General features: G+C 46.4%; 1 protein-coding gene across 1 annotated transcript in view; it reads right to left on the reverse strand.

Moving 5' to 3' along the window:
* NBAS (NBAS subunit of NRZ tethering complex) overlaps nucleotides 1-19217 on the reverse strand; it is a 540465-nt gene that overhangs the window by 388512 nt on the left and 132736 nt on the right. The window contains exon 22 of the mRNA XM_083178566.1: nucleotides 1671-1754. Coding sequence (XP_083034692.1) covers nucleotides 1671-1754 — 84 coding nt within the window. The remainder of the gene's footprint in view (nucleotides 1-1670; nucleotides 1755-19217) is intronic.

Consider the following 19217-nt stretch of genomic DNA (forward strand, 5'->3'; position numbering starts at 1 on the left):
ATGAGGGTTGGGGCTGATGGCCTCATCTGTTGGTAGCTTCGTTGCTCTAGTGTAGTGTACTTGGCCGCAAACAAATCTGTTACCTGGCGATAACACATTTTGGGGTGATTTACGTTGGCTCGGCCAAGTGCGAATTTGGTTCTCAGGCCGATGGTGCGGCTCTGTGCATTCATATCGACGAATATACACATGTGCAGGGCCCCTGTGCGAACGAACGCATTTGCACACATTGTGGGTGGGAAGTGGGCGGACAGTGTGCAGTCACATGGGGACGCCCAGCATTTCCTGGGTGTGCCCAGAAAAATGCTGGGCGTCCCCCATGTGAATACAGGAGTGTCAAAGCCTGCACGGGCCTGGGGGCTACGTCACATGATGCACAGAGCCCCGTGTTGTGGGGTCAGCTGAAATCTGCTGAGGTTAGCCACCCGCCCCTGTGTCACGGGCAAATTTACATGGAAACACCCATGAAATGCTGGGCATTGAAACAGGAGCGACTCCTCCTCTCCCCCCCCCCTCCTCCTCCTCGCACACACACACTGCTAGGTGTGAATGGGTGAGCGAAATAAATATCGGTGTGAACGCGCGGGGGACTGATCCAACTAAAATGACTCCCGATATTGTTAGTGGTGCAAGCTCCTGTGGGTCAATAACAATATCCTTTGTCATCTGAATATGCAGTCAAATTTTGGGAACATCGTCAAAGGCTGCATGGTCGGCAGAGGGGCGGGTGACATATCGGCGAACAATATACAGTATGCACGATATCGTTAGCCGATAAGTGGTGCAGCCAATTGTATAGCGTGTACCCAGCTTTAGACAGTGCCTGGATTAAGCACAAGCAGATAATTTAATTAGAGTCATGGGCGCTGCTCCTCCGATGCCATTTTACAAGGACAATATAAGATGCAGGCTAATACCAATCCTACTGCTTTAATAAAATATACACCCGTGCCTTTAACAATAGTAAGAAACAAGGCTATTAATATTATGCGGCGATGGAAGAATTTCCTGCAACATGCATTTGAAGGAAGACGGTTACTCTACATAGAGAACTGTATGAATACAGAAATGCAGTATGTTCCATGCTACAATGTACTGTAGCATCGTACTGTATATACCAGTGATACGGAACCTTCGGCAGTCCAGCTGTTGTTAAACTCCACAACGCTGTGGATGAACAACCCCCCAATTCCCGGCATCAAACTTTAAGGGAGGCGGCTTCACCCGACCAACCTGGAGCATGCACAGTAAGGCACCAGCTGGTGCGGTAACTCTAGAACGCTCATCGGGTGCCGTTTATTCGTGGAGACAATTCTGCGGCCATGATTTGAAAGTGATTGAATGCCTTTTAATACAAGTGTTTTGCATTCATTCCCCTGAAGCCGTGTGCTCTTCTATTTATTTAATGGAGTCTAACTTGGTGCTCTGAAGAAAGGAAAGCAATTTACTTCTGTAAGAGTAACAAAGGGTGATGGCGGAAGGGGTGAGATTTAGCATGAAGCCTTCTTTTCTTAATGCTCACTAATGTTCCATTTCTTCCTCTGATGCGACTCCGTCTTTCTATTAAAATGTATTAACATATTGAGTGGAAAACATAAAAACAGTCATTTAAATATGTATGAGTGTACATCTGATGGGCTGCTTTCAATTACGGCATTAGCTGGACTTACTTGCACCGCGGCTCCTCGCACCAGTCTTTGTCTCGGTGCTCCTGCTCGTTCCAAGCGACAATCCTCAGCTCCCCCGATTCAAGGCTAGGAAGGAAGCATAAGTAGAGATAAGACACACAATGGGCGCGAGGGGCTAAGCTTCTGCACAAAGCGGAGGAGCCATTGTCACAAATCTATTTCACTTACGGAGGACTTAACAAAAGCACAAAGTACGCGTCCCGAAACACAGAAGGAAAGAACGCAGAAAATCTCAATCAAATACAATTTGGATGTCTTTAAAACGGTTTAACTGTGTTGACAATGTTATAGTTCGAAGAGGAGGGTGAACTGTATTTATTTTTGCACTACTTGGGCGGTTACAAAACTTTATGCTGGGAACACCCGACAAGGGTTACCCAGCCCAATATCAGGGGCGACAGGGAGCCGCAAGGAGGGAGGGATCGGTAGTGACCAATATCAAAGAGGGGGGGGGGGCATCTGCTAGCGATGTCCTCCAGTGTCTCACATGTGCAGATGAAGGAAGATATCACTAACGACCCCCAGGAGCACGCATCATTACCAATATTGTTGGTACACACTAGACCATAGACACAAAAATATAATTAATGATGGTCGTGCAAATCTTTAACATTATTGTCTCGTGTGTACGCACCTTTTCAAAGATTTTTTAGATTACTGGTTTAAGCCCCAAACATACTAGACAATTCGATCCATCAACAATTTCATTAACGATTCCCGCTGAGACTGGGCAAACTATATAGAGCATGTTAACAATATAGTTCATTGACGTCACCCGACCCCCGCTTCGTACATACAGTCGTTGACAGTATAGTCAAACTGAGCTGCATGTGCAGACGACGGAGAACATCATTAACGACCCTCGGGAGCGCGCATCGCTTATGAATTTGAGCGTACACAGCAGACAAGATCACAAATTAGATCGCTCAGAAGGGACAAAATTAGAAATATTGTTTTAAATATTGCTTACAATGTATGGGGCTTTACTTCATGCTGTTCTATGCTGTGAATATTTGTTCCACTCCCCAAGTCACTGACCTGCATCGGTAAACTGCCCTTCTAAATCTCGCAGGGATCCGTACCCAGCAGTTGCTCAGGATCAGTGAACAAATTGCACTCCTTTTAGCATGGGAGAGACTAAAATGATTTAACTTGTGCTTCCTATCAGTCTTTAATTGCAATAAGAGAGTATCGATACTAGGAACACTTATGGTAAAAAGCCCAAGATAGTCGGTCAAGCTGGACAGGAAGTTAGACAATTCAACAAATTAGAGAACCGGAGATAAAAGCTTAGCCAAAAAGGAAGTATGGTCTGCATCAGTAGCGGCTCCAGAGGAGGGGCTGCAGCACAGTCCAAATTTCAAATAGGGGAGCCACAACCACTGCCAGTAAGACAGTTTGGAATGGCGGTTGGTGGCAGTTGCTGTGACTACAGCACCCTATTTGAATTTTGAACAGCACTGCAGCCCACGGTCTGCATCCATCATGTAAAGGTGCCCATATACTGTACAATTGTTGGGTGCGATGAGATGCGCGCTTCCATGACACAGCTCATCATAAAGCTCAAAAAGTATGTACTGCACATACTTTTTGTACTAGATTTCATCTCATTGCATTGCAAAACCTATGCAATGCGATGAGTTATTGTATACAATAATTGTACCGTATATGGGCACCTTTACAGTACTCAAGGACTAGAACATCTTTCTGGGTTGATAAAAAAGAAAGCCATCTGCTAATTAGATGGCTATCAGCATTCATCGGGGGGCCCATTATGTTTGCAGGAAACACAGTAGCTTGCTACACGTCTTTTACCCCCTTTATAGGGATCCATGTAAAGCACAGAACGTCGTCCCATAAAGTGCTGAGGTAACCTAGTTGCTTTATTGATTTATTATGCATGTACTGTATTATTTGGTTAATTTAGCTTCAAGACCCTGAAAAACTTAATTATTATTTTATGTGAGCTGCTGGACCAACTCGGATTCGGTAAGTAACCAATGTGACTCTTCACCACACAGACACTAGTTCCTCCAAAAACGCAACGTCCACCAAAGACACTGATTGCATTCAGTGAAAATCATATTATGCAAATTTCAGTCAACTGTACAGTGGCTCTCAAATACTGTAACTTTTTTAATGCACCCAAAATGGCTGCCATGGGATGAAAACTACATGGATTCAATGATATTGTAAAGGTCCTGGCGCATAGTATTACAGAAGTACGCTGCAACTTCTGCATTTTGTGTCATCACCTCCAGGGTTGTCTATTCCACCCAGGGAAACCTATGTAGCGCGCCCAAAATGGCTGCCTCAACTGGTACCTTTAAGTGGTAGACGATATAACTTGTGAAACTAGGGCGTAACTACCATAGGTGCAGGGTGTGCAGCTGCTATGGGGCCCAGAGCTGAGAGGGGCCACCTTCCCTGTCAAAGTAACATGTGCTATATACATTATTTCCCATTGGGTGGTACATAGGGGCCCTTATAAACTTTTACTATGGGGCCGACAAATATATAGTTACGCCCCTGACGTGGAAGTTATTACCAATACCGGCTGCACCAATCCTGCATTATGTTTATTGTTCCCATTATGTTCATTATTATTTGGTTTTCTTTTTTTTATTGTAACACAAAAACTTTGTACTGGGTGTTTGATGTTTGCAAAGCGTCCGAGTCCTGCGGGATAAAAGGGTTATAGAAATAAAATTATCATCCGGTTCCCAGCTTAACAAGAATCAGATCCTGCGATAATATAAGGAATAAAGTCATTACAGATCAGAGTGGTAAACATTCCATTTTCCTAACGGTAACATTCAACACGCGCGTAATGTTCTTTTAAAGGGCGCCGGGTGCCTGACCTTTAATACTTAGTCTTGTTTTTCACATATGCAATTAACATTTGTAGTCAGTTATACAGCTGCAGTGTTAAATCTCACTGCTGACACAGGAACCTACAGTGCAGAGCATGTTACAGAAAATACACTTAAAAGAGCAAGCACAGCTAAAATACGGTCAGCCGTTTCCGAAAGGGCCGTTCCTTGTATCCGGAGATGATTTATGTATACATGTATAATGAGTGCCGTCCCTATCTATGGAAAATGTAATGTCTCCGCAGCGCACCTGCAAGCCCAAGTGCCTGATCAGTTACTCTAGAAGCAAATATAAAGTTGGCTCTCACCGGAATGGTGAGCGGACACTCTGGGAGAACCGGCTACCGTATTAGCAGTCAGAGCCAATGTCCATTTATGGCCATATACACCTAGAGTTTTCCCCTTATGAGCAAGGGTATGGTATAACGAAGTCGGAATTCCGACAGTTGGGTTTCCGATGTCTGAGAAATGACTGTTGGAATCCCGACTGTCGGCGAGTCACCTGGCACCCCTGAACAAAGAGTGCCACAGCAGCATCCGCAACAAAAGGAAGGATGTGCCGTATTCGTTATTCGCCCCAGTCTGTCTGCCCCTCCCCTTTAGACTATAAGCAGGGCCCTCTTCCCCCATGTTACCTTCCATAAACCATCGCCATACTTCCTTTGATGACAGTTTTACACCACCCTAATACTTTAATCAGATATGTTTATACACGTTTCCTATACCAGTGATGGACAACCTTCAGGAGCCTAATGAATGTTCTGCTCTGCACTCCGACTGTTGTTGAACTACACATCCTAGCATGCCTTCTAACAGTTTTAGCATGTCCAAATTGCAAAACTGTTAAAAGCATTCTGGGATGTGTAGTTCAACAACAGCTGGAGTGCCAAGATTCTCCATCACTGTCCTATGCGGTCTTGGACTGTGAGTCACTGCTTTCTTTTTGTGCTCACTTGTTTCTGAACTCTGTAATGGTGTGTACACACAGTGAGATTCCCTTGCTATTCAACTTAAGATTTGACTGCTATACAATTTTTGCTAACTCTGTACTATTTACATACAATTCATACTATCTACATTCGATTTGCACTATATAGTCATTGCTGCCCTGTCTATCTGGGTTTCGATTTGTGCTGTCCCGGGAGCGCGCATCGGGATTGCAAGGTAAAAAACCTGTGCGATCTGCATACAATCTGCATGCGATTTTGACAAAATAGTCAAAATCTCATGCTGGATTGTACCGTGTGTACAAAGCATAACTGGGCGCTGCGTATCCCTTGTGGCGCTAAATAAATAAATAAAAATAACAATAACAACAACAGAGCAGAACATTCATTGGGCTCCTGAATAAGACCCAGGAGTCTCAGCTTAGCCTTAAACTTTAACAATGGATCAGCTGGCCACCAGGTGGGTCAACTGACCCATAAAAATGTGCGTACACACATACCAAACCCTCGCCCAAAATGCCATTGTCAATGGTTCCTGCAGCCAACAAGTAGCCTGCAGCCAACAAGTAGCCTGCACACAGAGGCAAAGGTACTTATACACTAATACCGCTTTCAAACCACAAATGCAGGGTCGCACCGGGACTTTGAAACAGTTCAGTCCCAGTATGACCCTGCATGTGCAGTCTGTTCAGATCGGCAATATTGCCAGTTCGCTGATGTCATGTGGGGGCGTGGCGGAGTGTCATTGGGGGCGAAGGAGGTGGCAGCACTTATAGTTGGTGCTGCTCCAAGCATTGCCTCCTCCATAGTGTGAACGGGAAACAGGTCGCTCGACCCGTTTAACCCATTCACACTGCACAGAAACGAACCACTAAGAACCCTTCTTTTTACTTGTTTCGTATTGCCGTGTTGCTGCCGGTTAGCTGTAACCGGTAATGCCTTTCACATCGCACCAATTACCGGGTCAAACCAGCAAGAAACTGGCATAAACCCAGTAATTTAGTGCGATGTGAAAGGCATACGAGTATCTGCCTTGCTGCAATATCTACATGATGCGTCTGTGAATGTCATCACGCAGAGACATATCAGCAGTGCCCACAAGGCAATAGTCCGGCCGGTGTGTACTGATATATCAGCAGGTGTGTCCCCACATTATCCCATTATTACTATTTTGACTGATAGATGGGGAGTAAGGTTCCCAGCCAGAATCTTGCTGACCTCAATGGTGGCCTTAACGTAGCTTTGGGTACACACAGGCTTCTGCTACTGAAATGTTATGCAACGTGGCCACATTTTAAGGTACAAGGGAGAGGTTTTTATTTGTGAGGCAGCAAATTGCAAAAGCTGATGCTTTGAGCGTGATTACGCCGGACATATAAAAGGGCAAAACACCCCATATTTCTACACTAAAAGCATTTCTCTTTCAGACTTTTAGCAGCCGCCGCTTTGTAAATAAACATCTTGGCGTCTGGATATTTTTGTCTGCTCTGTGTTAGTCATACAGTAATGGTAGAGAACCTCTGAGCTCCTGGAATATACTTTCTGCATCCTACAGAGAGTCCGCGGAGCGTGCACCTGCCGAGCACGCATACAAAGTATGAAGGTCAACATACATTAGGTCATTCCCATGTTGGAGTGCCGCCCCCGTCCGTGAAGTTCACCCCGACAGTGCAAATCGGCGGAGGTGCCCGCACAGAAGCCCTGCCCATGCACAGTGCTTCAACATTGCTCCCCCGTGTGAACATGTTGGGGGACCAAACAAATTAGAGCCATTATATGTTATGCTAAAGTTGTGCCAGTCAAAGGAACTACACACATTGGGGGGATATACTAAGCCGAAAACAAGGTACAGTAAACCCCCCGTTTACAGCATTTTCATATGTACTAACACCTGGCCGACACCTTTGGGTGGCGATACCCTATGGAAGCATATGGGCTTCCCTCCCCGGCTTCCGTGCTGCTCCTCCTCCCCCAGCAGCATGTCACAGACTGCCGGGGATGTCCTTCAGGCTGCAGGGGGAGGAGGAGACGCCGCATAGCCAAGGAGGTGACAGAGAACCACATTACAGGTATTGTGGGGGGCCTCCGTCACCGCACCACAATGCCAGCCGCATATGTAGTGTTCATTCTAGCACCCGCTATCTTTGAAAACGCATGCAGTTCCTCTTCCCTGCCTGGGGTGTCGCTGTCTGCTGTAGTGCTTCTAGCAAAGTGTGCTCTGTATATCAGCACTGATATGCAAACCAGACCTGTGCTAGAAACACAACAACAGACAGCGACACCCCAGGCAGGGAACAGGAGCTGCATGGGTTTTCAAAGATAGCGGGTGCTAGCATGAACACTAATATGTTAGTACATATGCGCTGGCATTGCGGCGGAGGCGTGGCGAGGTGTTAATACATCCCGCCCACTAGCTCTAAAGACATGGTGTCTCCCAGTTCCATTCTATCGGATTCTTTACAGTTTGGCACTACACCGGAAGAGAAGCCAAATAGTTACCCCATCATCTGTTCTCCACCCAGTTATCCCATACAGTATGAGAGAGCACCTATACAGTGAGAGAGCACCAGGTAACTAACCTACCATTGCTATTGGTCAATAACATACATACAGTAGGTTGACGCACAAAAAATGTCGACTGGCCTAAAGGTTGACATACAAAATGTCGACATGAGTTTTTCACATTTCTCACTAGGCGGGGACTTAAGGTTAGACTTCTGGAAGAGAGGGTTAGATTTAGGCACTTATAAAAAGGGGGGGGGGTTAGGCTGTGGGTCAAGAAGGGATAGGTTTAGGTGGTAATGTATGGGGGTTAGGAACTAGCATGGAGGGTTAGAGAGGGTTTGGGGGTAGGGTAAAGTCACTTTAGGTAAAGGTCTTTTGACTGCCGACCTTCCCCAAGGCCAAGATATGATATGCATCCCAATAGAACAGGCATTCCCAACCCCGGTCCTCAAGGCACACCAACATGGCAGGTATTAGTGATATCCAGGCTTGAGCACAGGTGACTTAATTAGTACCTGAGTGATTCTGATTAATCTGTGCTGAAGGCTGGATATCACTAAAACCTGCACTGTTGGTGTGCCTTGAGGACCGGGGTTGGGAATGCCTGCAATAGGATCTACTCCGAAAAGTGATACCAAGCAAGTAGTAAGTACTTGGGCTGTATTACACATTGCAATAAAATCTAAACAAAAATACGTCCATAATTATTTCTTGTGCTTCGCAGCTGGGCTGATGCCTGTGTGTATATAGGGTCTGAATCTGGTTGACTCAGTAACCTGTGGAGAACACAGCTTACCGAGTCCCAGAGTGCCCGTCCTGTCAAAAAAAAAAAGTCGCGCCTGCATCCCCTTGTAACCATGCGAGGGGATATGGGCAGTACGGATGGTGTAGTGGTTAGCATTACTGCCTCACAGCACTGAGGTCATGGGTTTGATTCCCACCATGGCTCTAAATGTGCAGAGTTTGTATATTCTCCCCGTACTTGTGGGGGTTTCCTCCGGGTACTCCGGTTTCCTCTCACAATCCAAAAATATACTGGTAGGTTAATTGGCTTCCAACAAATTAACCCTAGAATGTCTGTGTGCACGTGTACATGTGGTAGGGAATATAGATTGTAAGCTCCACTGGGGCAGGGACTGATGTGAATGTTCAAATATCCTCTGTACAGCGCTGCGGAATATGTATGCGCTATATAAGAAACTGCTAATAAATAAATAAAAATCCCCTTGTATGTGACCGAAGCAGGAGAAATCCCTTGATGGTTGGTAACCATAAAATAATTTCTCAAGGGGTCGCAAATATAAGTACGTGGAGATGGACTTATATTTGCGGACTTCAGGACGAAGACAGGTGGGGCAGCTGACGTCATGTGTGTCATGTGACGTCAGCTGCCCGCCCCCGGCACACTGCGTTATGGTCACATTTGAATGGGGACGCCCATGAAACGCTGGGCATTCCCATGTTGGAGTGCCGCCCCCGTCCGTGAAGTTCACCCCGACAGTGCAAATCGGCGGAGGTGCCCGCACAGAAGCCCTGCCCATGCGCAGTGCTTCAACATTGCTCCCCCGTGTGAACATGTTGGGGGACCAAACAAATTAGAGCCATTATATGTTATGCTAAAGTTGTGCCAGTCAAAGGAACTACACACATTGGGGGGATATACTAAGCCGAAAACAAGGTACAGTAAACCCCCCGTTTACTGCATTTTCATATGTACTAACACCTGGCCGCCACCTTTGGGTGGCGATACCCTATGGAAGCATATGGGCTTCCCTCCTTGGCATCCATGCTGCTCCTCCTCCCCCAGCAGCATGTCACAGACTGCCGGGGATGTCCTTCAGGCTGCAGGGGGAGGAGGAGACGCCGCATAGCCAAGGAGGTGACAGAGAACCACATTACAGGTATTGTGGGGGGCCTCCGTCACCGCACCACAATGCCAGCCGCATATGTAGTGTTCATTCTAGCACCCGCTATCTTTGAAACCGCATGCAGTTCCTCTTCCCTGCCTGGGGTGTCGCTGTCTGCTGTAGTGCTTCTAGCAAAGTGTGCTCTGTATATCAGCACTGATATGCAAACCAGACCTGTGCTAGAAACACAACAACAGACAGCGACACCCCAGGCAGGGAACAGGAGCTGCATGGGTTTTCAAAGATAGCGGGTGCTAGCATGAACACTAATATGTTAGTACATATGCGCTGGCATTGCGGCGGAGGCGTGGCGAGGTGTTAATACATCCCGCCCACTAGCTCTAAAGACATGGTGTCTCCCAGTTCCATTCTATCAGATTCTTTACAGTTTGGCACTACACCGGAAGAGAAGCCAAATAGTTACCCCATCATCTGTTCTCCACCCAGTTATCCCATACAGTATGAGAGAGCACCTATACAGTGAGAGAGCACCAGGTAACTAACCTACCATTGCTATTGGTCAATAACAATGAATATCCCTTGTGCTGCATTAAGTAGGGAGTATGAAAAAGGAAAGAAACAGCACAATGCTAATACACAGCTGTGTGTTTCACAGTTACACTGCTTATATTCTGCTCACAATGTAAATGCAGCCCAGGCGATGTATCGGACTCCTTCAGAGTACGTTTAGAAGTTTTGCATTTCCAAGATTAAATATGAAGGCGTTTCTGAAACAGACCCAAGGCCACATAAATGTGCTGCGGCAGGGAACGTGCACGCCTGCTGTATACTTTGATTATGAGATCTAATCAGATTTAGATTTTTTGAGGTTAAGGGGCTTATCTGGTTACCTCCCTCTAGAGAAACAAATGAGGCTGACTTTTCATTTTCTCCCCCCAGCAAATAGCAATCTCTCTGCAGGTAGAGTGAGCACAGACACAGACTGCGGCACAGATAACAACATCACACATAAATACAAACATAAACCCGTTATCTACCTGTAGTGAAGGCACTGCAATACCCCTTGGTAATGTCTCCAAATCAAATTAGATTTGTAACTTGTAAACGTATTATTATAAGAACCTAAAAGTGCATACACACAGAAAGATTTAGCAAGCGATCCAATCTAATCCCGTTAATGATTTCCTCAGTACTCGTGGACAAACGATTTGGTGTCAAATGATGAACGATTGTACAAACGATTACATATGAACGATTGATCTTTAACGGAGCTAGTGGGAGCCAGTCAATCAGCATTACCAAATTGTTCATGAAACAATTGGTACACATTGTTAACAATTGGTCTATGATGTTTTTGCATGCAATAAAGAACATAGACATCTACCAACAACCGGCGGGTATGCGCATCGGCATCGATATCGTTCAAACACATAAAACAATTGGTACACATCGCTAACGATTGGTCTATGATCTTTTTGAATGCAGGAAAGATCATCGACCTCTATCAACAACCGGCGGGTATGCGCATCGGCATAGATATCGTTCATACACACGGACCGATTTTGAGCGATGTGTTGTTTCAATCGGTTGCGAATGACCAGATCTTTTGCCAAATCTATCCGTGTGTACGCACCTTTACTCCAAAAGGAAGTAAATTGCAGCATGCAATATCCTGCACTTTACTCAGTTTTCTAAATGATCTGAGCGGAGGTCTAACAGGTGCCCACACACTTGAACTTTTTTTTGCCGATCGGGCAATCTTTATCGGATGCCCGCTCCTGCTGATCTTTCGCTAAATCTTCTGGTCTTACCATGCTGCAAGAAAGATCAGAAGATTTAGCAAAAGATCAATCGTTCCTTGAGATAAATCTTTGGTGAAGATGTCCACTTGCCTGAAATCTTTTGTCCAAGAGACTAATTTATGCGCAAATCTTAAAATCGCAGATTTTTCTAGTGTTTGGCCACCTTAAGAGGCCCATTCAGACCTGCTCAGCCAGGTCCGAATTCGAGCACTGGCTGATGGCCTGGCCACTGTGCATTTAGACTCTGGCACTATGCACCACCAGAGAAGAGGCAGCTCACTCGGAGCCTGAGCCATGTTCAGGCCATGAGTGGTCCGCCTCCTGTCAAATCTCCCCTGACTTGGTACTTCCCTAGATTAGCTGTTTGGACTGCAAACAAGTTATTGGATGGAGATAAAGTTGTAGCCCATAAGCAGCTAACTGCCAGGTTAGAGGCAGTGTTTAAATGACAGTTGGGAGCTGGTTGGCTGGTACTCAAGCCGATGCTTAGTAAATAGACCCCTCCAATTATAAATCATAAATACCTCACTTTAAAATGCATCATTGTACATTATTTCCAGGTACAGATGTAGCAGGCTACATCTTTGGAGGGGCTGGCGATTCTATCTCCAGCCCCTGCCAGCGGCCGGCTACCGCCAGGGGCACGCGCGCATGATACGCTAGCGCAACCCATGGCTACGGAGCATGCCGGGGGTCACTGCCGGTCCCCCACACCGCCCCGACCCCCCCGAACTGGGCAGCGTCTCCCTGAAGCGGAGACAGGCATGGAGACACTGCCAAGCCGCCGTGATACTAGGACGCACGTGCGCGTGTGTGTGGCTTGCTACATCTGTATGTATGGCTAGCAATGCAGTCCTGCCCAAGAACAGATGTGTCCCCAAACTGCCACATGGCGCAATACTCTTCAATACTTTCAGTCTTTTGCGCAAACGGCACAGAAGGAGAGTCCACTGACATGCCCGCTCCCATTGCCTTCCTCGCTATGCCGTGGCATCTTTGATGCGATGTTTCCAAGTGTGCCCTAGCATCTCCTGCTGCGTCCTAGTGTTTGACTAAGAAGCAATTTTTCAGCAAACACGATGCCCGACCCCAGCAGAGCATCCTGGGACCTAGCACATTGAGAGGGGCTGTTTGGCGCTACTGCAGATATGATGTATGAGGATAAATCCGTAGCTGCAGTTGCGCCAAACAGCCCCCCTTAATGTGCTAGGTCCTGGGATGCTCTGCTGGGGTCGATACTCCAACTGTTGCACGCCACTACTGATGAGGATGGGAAGTACTATAGTCTGGCGAGCTCTCAATCCTTCAGTAACTCTGCTTTCAAGGAATAAGTTTGCACCAGACTGCATTTTATAATGATGCCTCTCTATTATCTTCCGCGCCTCTGTTTACCTAAAACATTTGTGAAGGCGACGGAGCCTTTGCGGAATCATCAGTGGCAGTGGAACATTGATCACAGGCCTACTTATTCCAGCTAATGACTTCCAACTGTTATGGGCAGTGACTTCTTATATATCTGCGTGTGTGTGTTTTGTCACAGGACGCCTCTTGCGAATTAAGGGCCTAATAAAAGAAATATTACAAAGTGACCGGCGCGGTGGCGAAGATGCAACAAGGGTGATAGATCTCGCACAAATCACCCTTTCATGATGAAACATCAAAGTCCTCCCAGAGCCTGCTAGATAATGAAGCCTATCTTATTCTGATTTAAGAGACAAGGAGCAACACGCTTCTAATCTCATTTCACAATTTGAAAGCTAGCTTGAAACAACTTCAGGCAAGAGAAGTATGTGTTTTAATTAGAGCAGAGTCTCCAGCCATTCTGGAAACAGAAAGATCTATTATTGCTTAGAAGCGGAATTAGTTGAGAATAAATGACAAATGTGTGTTTACTTTGGAAGAGAGGGACGGAACGGCAGAATGATTTGGGTGTAGGATGCCTTTCCAGAGAACGACTTGGATGGATGGGGGGGGGGGGGGGATAAAGTGAATTCTAAAGGGACCGGGGGGGATATATATCAAGACCTTTAATTTGGTATATGATATGAAGGTGTGAGTTTTTAGAAATAAATGTTACTGTAAGTAGAATCTGAGTGGTTGCTACGAGCAACATCTCCACTTCTATACACCTGCATTTGAGTAATTATACCACAGAGAATATAATAAGAACACCAGTGTATACAAGTAGCTAGAGTCCCTGTGCTCCTGTGTAATAGTGGACATGCCCATGGTGCTGACCTGCCCAATATTACACGGGAGCTGTCCATGGTGCTGACCTGCCCACTATTACACGGGAGCTGTCCATGGTGCTGACCTGCCCAATATTACACGAGAGCACAGGTCAGAAGAGCATCCGTGGTGCTGACCTCCCCACAATTACACAGGAACTGTCCATGGTGCTGACTTGTCCACTATTACACAGGAACTGTCCATGGTGCTGACCTGTCCACTATTACACAGGAACTGTCCATGGTGCTGACCTGTCCACTATTACACAGGAACTGTCCATGGTGCTGACCTGTCCACTATTACACAGCAACTGTCCATGGTGCTGACCTGTCCACTATTACACAGCAACTGTCCATGGTGCTGACCTGTCCACTATTACACAGCAACTGTCCATGGTGCTGACCTGTCCACTATTACACAGCAACTGTCCATGGTGCTGACCTGTCCACTATTACACAGCAACTGTCCATGGTGCTGACCTGTCCACAATTACACAGGAACTGTCCATGGTGCTGACCTGTCCACTATTACACAGGAACTGTCCATGGCGCTGACCTGTCCACTATTACACAGGAACTGTCCATGGTGCTGACCTGTCCACGGTGCTGACCTCCCCACAATTACACAGGAACTGTCCATGGTGCTGACCTGTCCACTATTACACAGGAACTGTCCATGGCGCTGACCTGTCCACTATTACACAGGAACTGTCCATGGTGCTGACCTGTCCACTATTACACAGCAACTGTCCATGGTGCTGACCTGTCCACTATTACACAGCAACTGTCCATGGTGCTGACCTGTCCACTATTACACAGCAACTGTCCATGGTGCTGACCTGTCCACTATTACACAGCAACTGTCCATGGTGCTGACCTGTCCACTATTACACAGGAACTGTCCATGGTGCTGACCTGTCCACAATTACACAGGAACTGTCCATGGTGCTGACCTGTCCACTATTACACAGGAACTGTCCATGGTGCTGACCTCCCCACTATTACACAGGAACTGTCCATGGTGCTGACCTGTCCACTATTACACAGGAACTGTCCATGGTGCTGACCTGTCCACTATTACACAGGAACTGTCCATGGTGCTGACCTGTCCACTATTACACAGGAACTGTCCATGGTGCTGACCTGTCCACAATTACACAGGAACTGTCCATGGTGCTGACCTGTCCACTATTACACAGGAGCACAGGGACTGTCCATGGTGCTGTCCTCCCCACTATTACATGTCTGTACAGTGAGAACGGACTTTCCACATATAGTTCAGTAGGGCGACTGTCCGTACCGAAAAGATCACACACATTAATATCAATGATCTTCTGACAAATCTACACCATTAGTAAGAAACCGCAGCGTACTTTCTGGTATTTTCTGAAATGGTGCCTGTATGTGTTGTTATATATACTTTTAGCAGCACATTGTATGCATCGTTTCCTCAAAGCGGTGATGTAATGGGTCCATACCTAAAGTACCATCTGTGCAGGGTTTTATGTGTCCTCCCGTGTTTCTTTGGTTTTACTCCAGGTGATCCTGGTCATTGACTCATAAAAGTATAGACCATAGTGTGCTCTTTAGGGGAGGTTTATTAAACCTTTTAAACATTTAAACAAGTGGAGGATTAGCCCTCAGCAAATTTCAACCAGTACATTATGTAAAATCAAATTGGTTGCTACTGTATGGGCTACACCTCCACATCCTCTTTTGCAGGTTTCATTACTCTCCTTCTAAAGGCCCTTATACACTATGCGATTTGGGCCCAATTTCACATCATTCCGGAAGATCGGATCAGAGCTGAAAATCATATGTGCTGCATGCAGAAGTACCGCATTCGATCCTCCTGTTTGGCTCAAGGGGGAATGGATGCGACTTCTCCGAGGGGTGAAGTCGCATAGTGTATGGGCGGCCTTTAGACGTTAAGCCTAATTTACAATGGGGCTCTCTAACAATTGCTGCATAATATGGTGATGCTTTATGAATATATATCTGGATAGCAGAAGGATGAGTTTTATGAGTGACCTATATCTGTAACTCATATCCTATACCAAATTAAAGGTCTTGGTCTGTAGCTTTGCATAAAAATAGTGCCGGTTTAATTGGTCGCTTAATTTTGGAGTTGTGGCCAAACGTCCGCCTGCCATTTACATTGCATCACCATTGTGCTCTGGAAAATGTCTACCTACAGTGACCGTTATTTGCAGCCATCCACTAAGCACAAATTTTTAGAAAATTTGCCTCCAAAGGGGGTAAACTGTTCGACCAAACAACCCTTTGTCCAGTTGAAACTGGGCAGATTAGCTAGAATGTAATAGTGATTGTTGTAAGTGGTTGTTGGAAGTTTATATGAAATCGTAGCAAAGACCCCCCACCAATCTGTCATTTGCCCAAATAGTGTTGTGTAATTCATATCTTACACGGGAGCTATGGACAGCTCCCGTGTAATAGTGGGCAGGTCAGCACCATGGACAGCTCCCGTGTAATAACGGGCAGGTCAGCACCATGGACAGCACCCGTGTAATAGTGGGGAGGTCAGCACCATGGACAGCTCCCGTGTAATAGTGGGGAGGTCAGCACCATGGACAGCTCCCGTGTAATAGTGGGCAGGTCAGCACCGTGGACAGCTCCCGTGTAATAGTGGGCCGGTCAGCACCGTGGACAGCTCCCATGTAATAGTGGGCAGGTCAGCACCGTGGACAGCTCCCGTGTAATAGTGGGCAGGTCAGCACCGTGGACAGCTCCCGTGTAATAGTGGGCAGGTCAGCACCATGGGGACAGCACTTGTATAATAGTTGGCAGGTAAGCACCATGGACAGCTCTCTCTGAGATACATTAGTATAGATGTAGCATCTCTGGCTATGCTGCCATTATCCACTCAGCAACCTATTGAGGCCTACACACAGGGCGGTTTCAGTACATAGACAATAAAGAGTCCCGTATGTAGCGTTGCAGATGGTCTGCTTCTAATGTATGTTCGGTATGATACCTGTCACCATCATCAGTGTGCAGAAACAGCAGCCCTAATGTGGGTGTGTAAACACTGGCGTAACTATGGAGGGTGCATGGTGGGGCAGCTGCTATGGGGCCTGAGCTATTCCTGAAGCTACCCCCTGCACCTTGTCAATAGCAGTAAATATCAAAACAGTCTTCAATGTGTTATTGAGTGTCAAAATAGCAATCTATACATATGGTACTGTGGAGATGGTATTTTCCTATTGCTCATGCATGAAAATCCCTATAAACCCCAAATTAACATGTGTTACAGTGGCATTTGCTTTGCTGTGATTCAGATGCTCTGCTACATACAGATGGAGCGGGAGACCTCTTCGCACGAGTCCCCTTACAACAGGGCTCCCCCTGGTCCCTGCAGCCTCACCGACGGTCGCCCCGGGTCCTCGCCGCCTTGCCGCACCCCCCCCCCCCCCCCCTAACCCTGTCAGTCTCCCTGAAGCGGAGACAGACAGGGTTCCCGCCCCCCCGCCGACGGGAAACTAGGACGCACGTGCGTGTGAGACGTCCCAGTCTCTATCGCCGGATTTGGCGAGCGCCGGCCAAAGATGTCTCCCGCTCCATCTGTAAATGTCTTTTCCTGGGCACAGAGATGTCCGAGCTGGTTTGTCTTATGGGATGTTCAAGGACTGACAGGGGCAGGTCAGTGAAAGTGGCTGTGCACACAGACACCCAAACAGGAGGCCACACATGGACGGAGAAACTGCCCCTGCCATAAGACTATGGATGTGCCAATCTAAGGATGCAGAGGGCGTCTCAGTCCTTGTAAACTGGAGGACTCAGTACACCATGCAGAGGCATTTAATAACAGTTGCAGACGGCCACCAATAGATGCAGCCATGACCAGGCCTCCATCTAAATGTGACTGAGGTCCCTAACTACCCTATAATCAGTGCGTCACTGCCACCAGGAACCTGCACAACCTGAGGGTGCGCAGCCAACAGCCACTGGTAACCTTACATAATGCACTGCTATTTCTTCTCAGCTCAACAACAACATGCACCTAACATATATACAGAGACAGACAAGAGGTAACCGGTCCCTTCCTACATTCCGATCTTCAACTTCAAAGGACTGCGATGCCAAAGAGGTTTTTTTTTTGTTTTGTGCTTCATCTGTACTTTGCGAGCGCACAGCTGCAATACCAGACGTGACTGTGATCATTACTATTCAGAGAAACAATTAATTCTCAATTGTCATGCAAATTTGCCGAGAATATTGCAGCCACCATTGCCTTTAATGATCCGCACTTAATAAAGACACATCTGGTTGCTACAGTAACAGAAGACAAGGATATGAGATGCGCTTATAGCCGTACGCTGGGTGAGGTGACAATGAGATTATTCTCACCATGTCTGCCACGTTACAGACTTTATACAGCAAACTGTGATAGGCTGCTGTGAATAAGCTTTTACATTGCTCTAACCAAGCTCAGTGCCAAGTCCCATTCCGTTTTCAAACGTTATCCGTATTTAAAGCACTTTACTAATGTAATATATGTATTTTATGTTCAGCATTTTCCCTAACAAAGAAAAACAATATTTCTACCTGCCTCGTCCTGGTACCTTGGTTGTTTCTGCCAGCTGGACCTGGCACACGGCACTTGCAGAATTTAAACCACGTTCCGCAATAAAGACAACAGGACAAAGCCGGGGGAAAGTTGGTTTGTTAGATTAGAATACTGGCAAATGCAATGATACAGTAACTGAGCAGGCAGGAAGGAGCCAGCAGAATAAGAGCCATCTTCTGCGGTGACTCCTTGCCCATTATGGCAACTAGCGATGTAGAATGTGGAATGCCAGGGTCCGTGAGAAACAGCAGCAAGATGCTGGGTCCAAGGAATTGGCTTAAACAGTATGAAAAATTGAAACAGAAAAGCAAACCAGGTAAAATAAAATAAAAAGTGCAATACAGACAGATACTTTGTCACCAACTAAATATAGTTTTAGGTGGATATTTAAATTTAATTTTCCCTAATGTGTGGAGTTTGTATATTCTCCATGTGCCTGGGTGAGTGAGTTTCCTTTGGGTATTCCGGTTTCCTTCCACGCTCCAAAAATATACTGATGGTTTAACTGGTTCCAAACAGCAATAACTCTAGCATATAAGTGTGTGCGTGTATATGTATTTAGGGCAGACTAGAGGAGCCAAGTGGTCCTTATCTGCCGCCACATTCTATGTTACTATGAATGGTGGCACAGTATTCGGCTAGTGGCACACAGGGGCATATACCCTGCTTACGTAACATGCCTCAACAAACGTCATAAGCTCTGATTGCCAATAGAATG

The sequence above is a fragment of the Crinia signifera genome, chromosome 3 (assembly GCF_055691185.1).
Source record: "Crinia signifera chromosome 3, ASM5569118v1, whole genome shotgun sequence".
Taxonomy (NCBI): domain Eukaryota; kingdom Metazoa; phylum Chordata; class Amphibia; order Anura; family Myobatrachidae; genus Crinia; species Crinia signifera.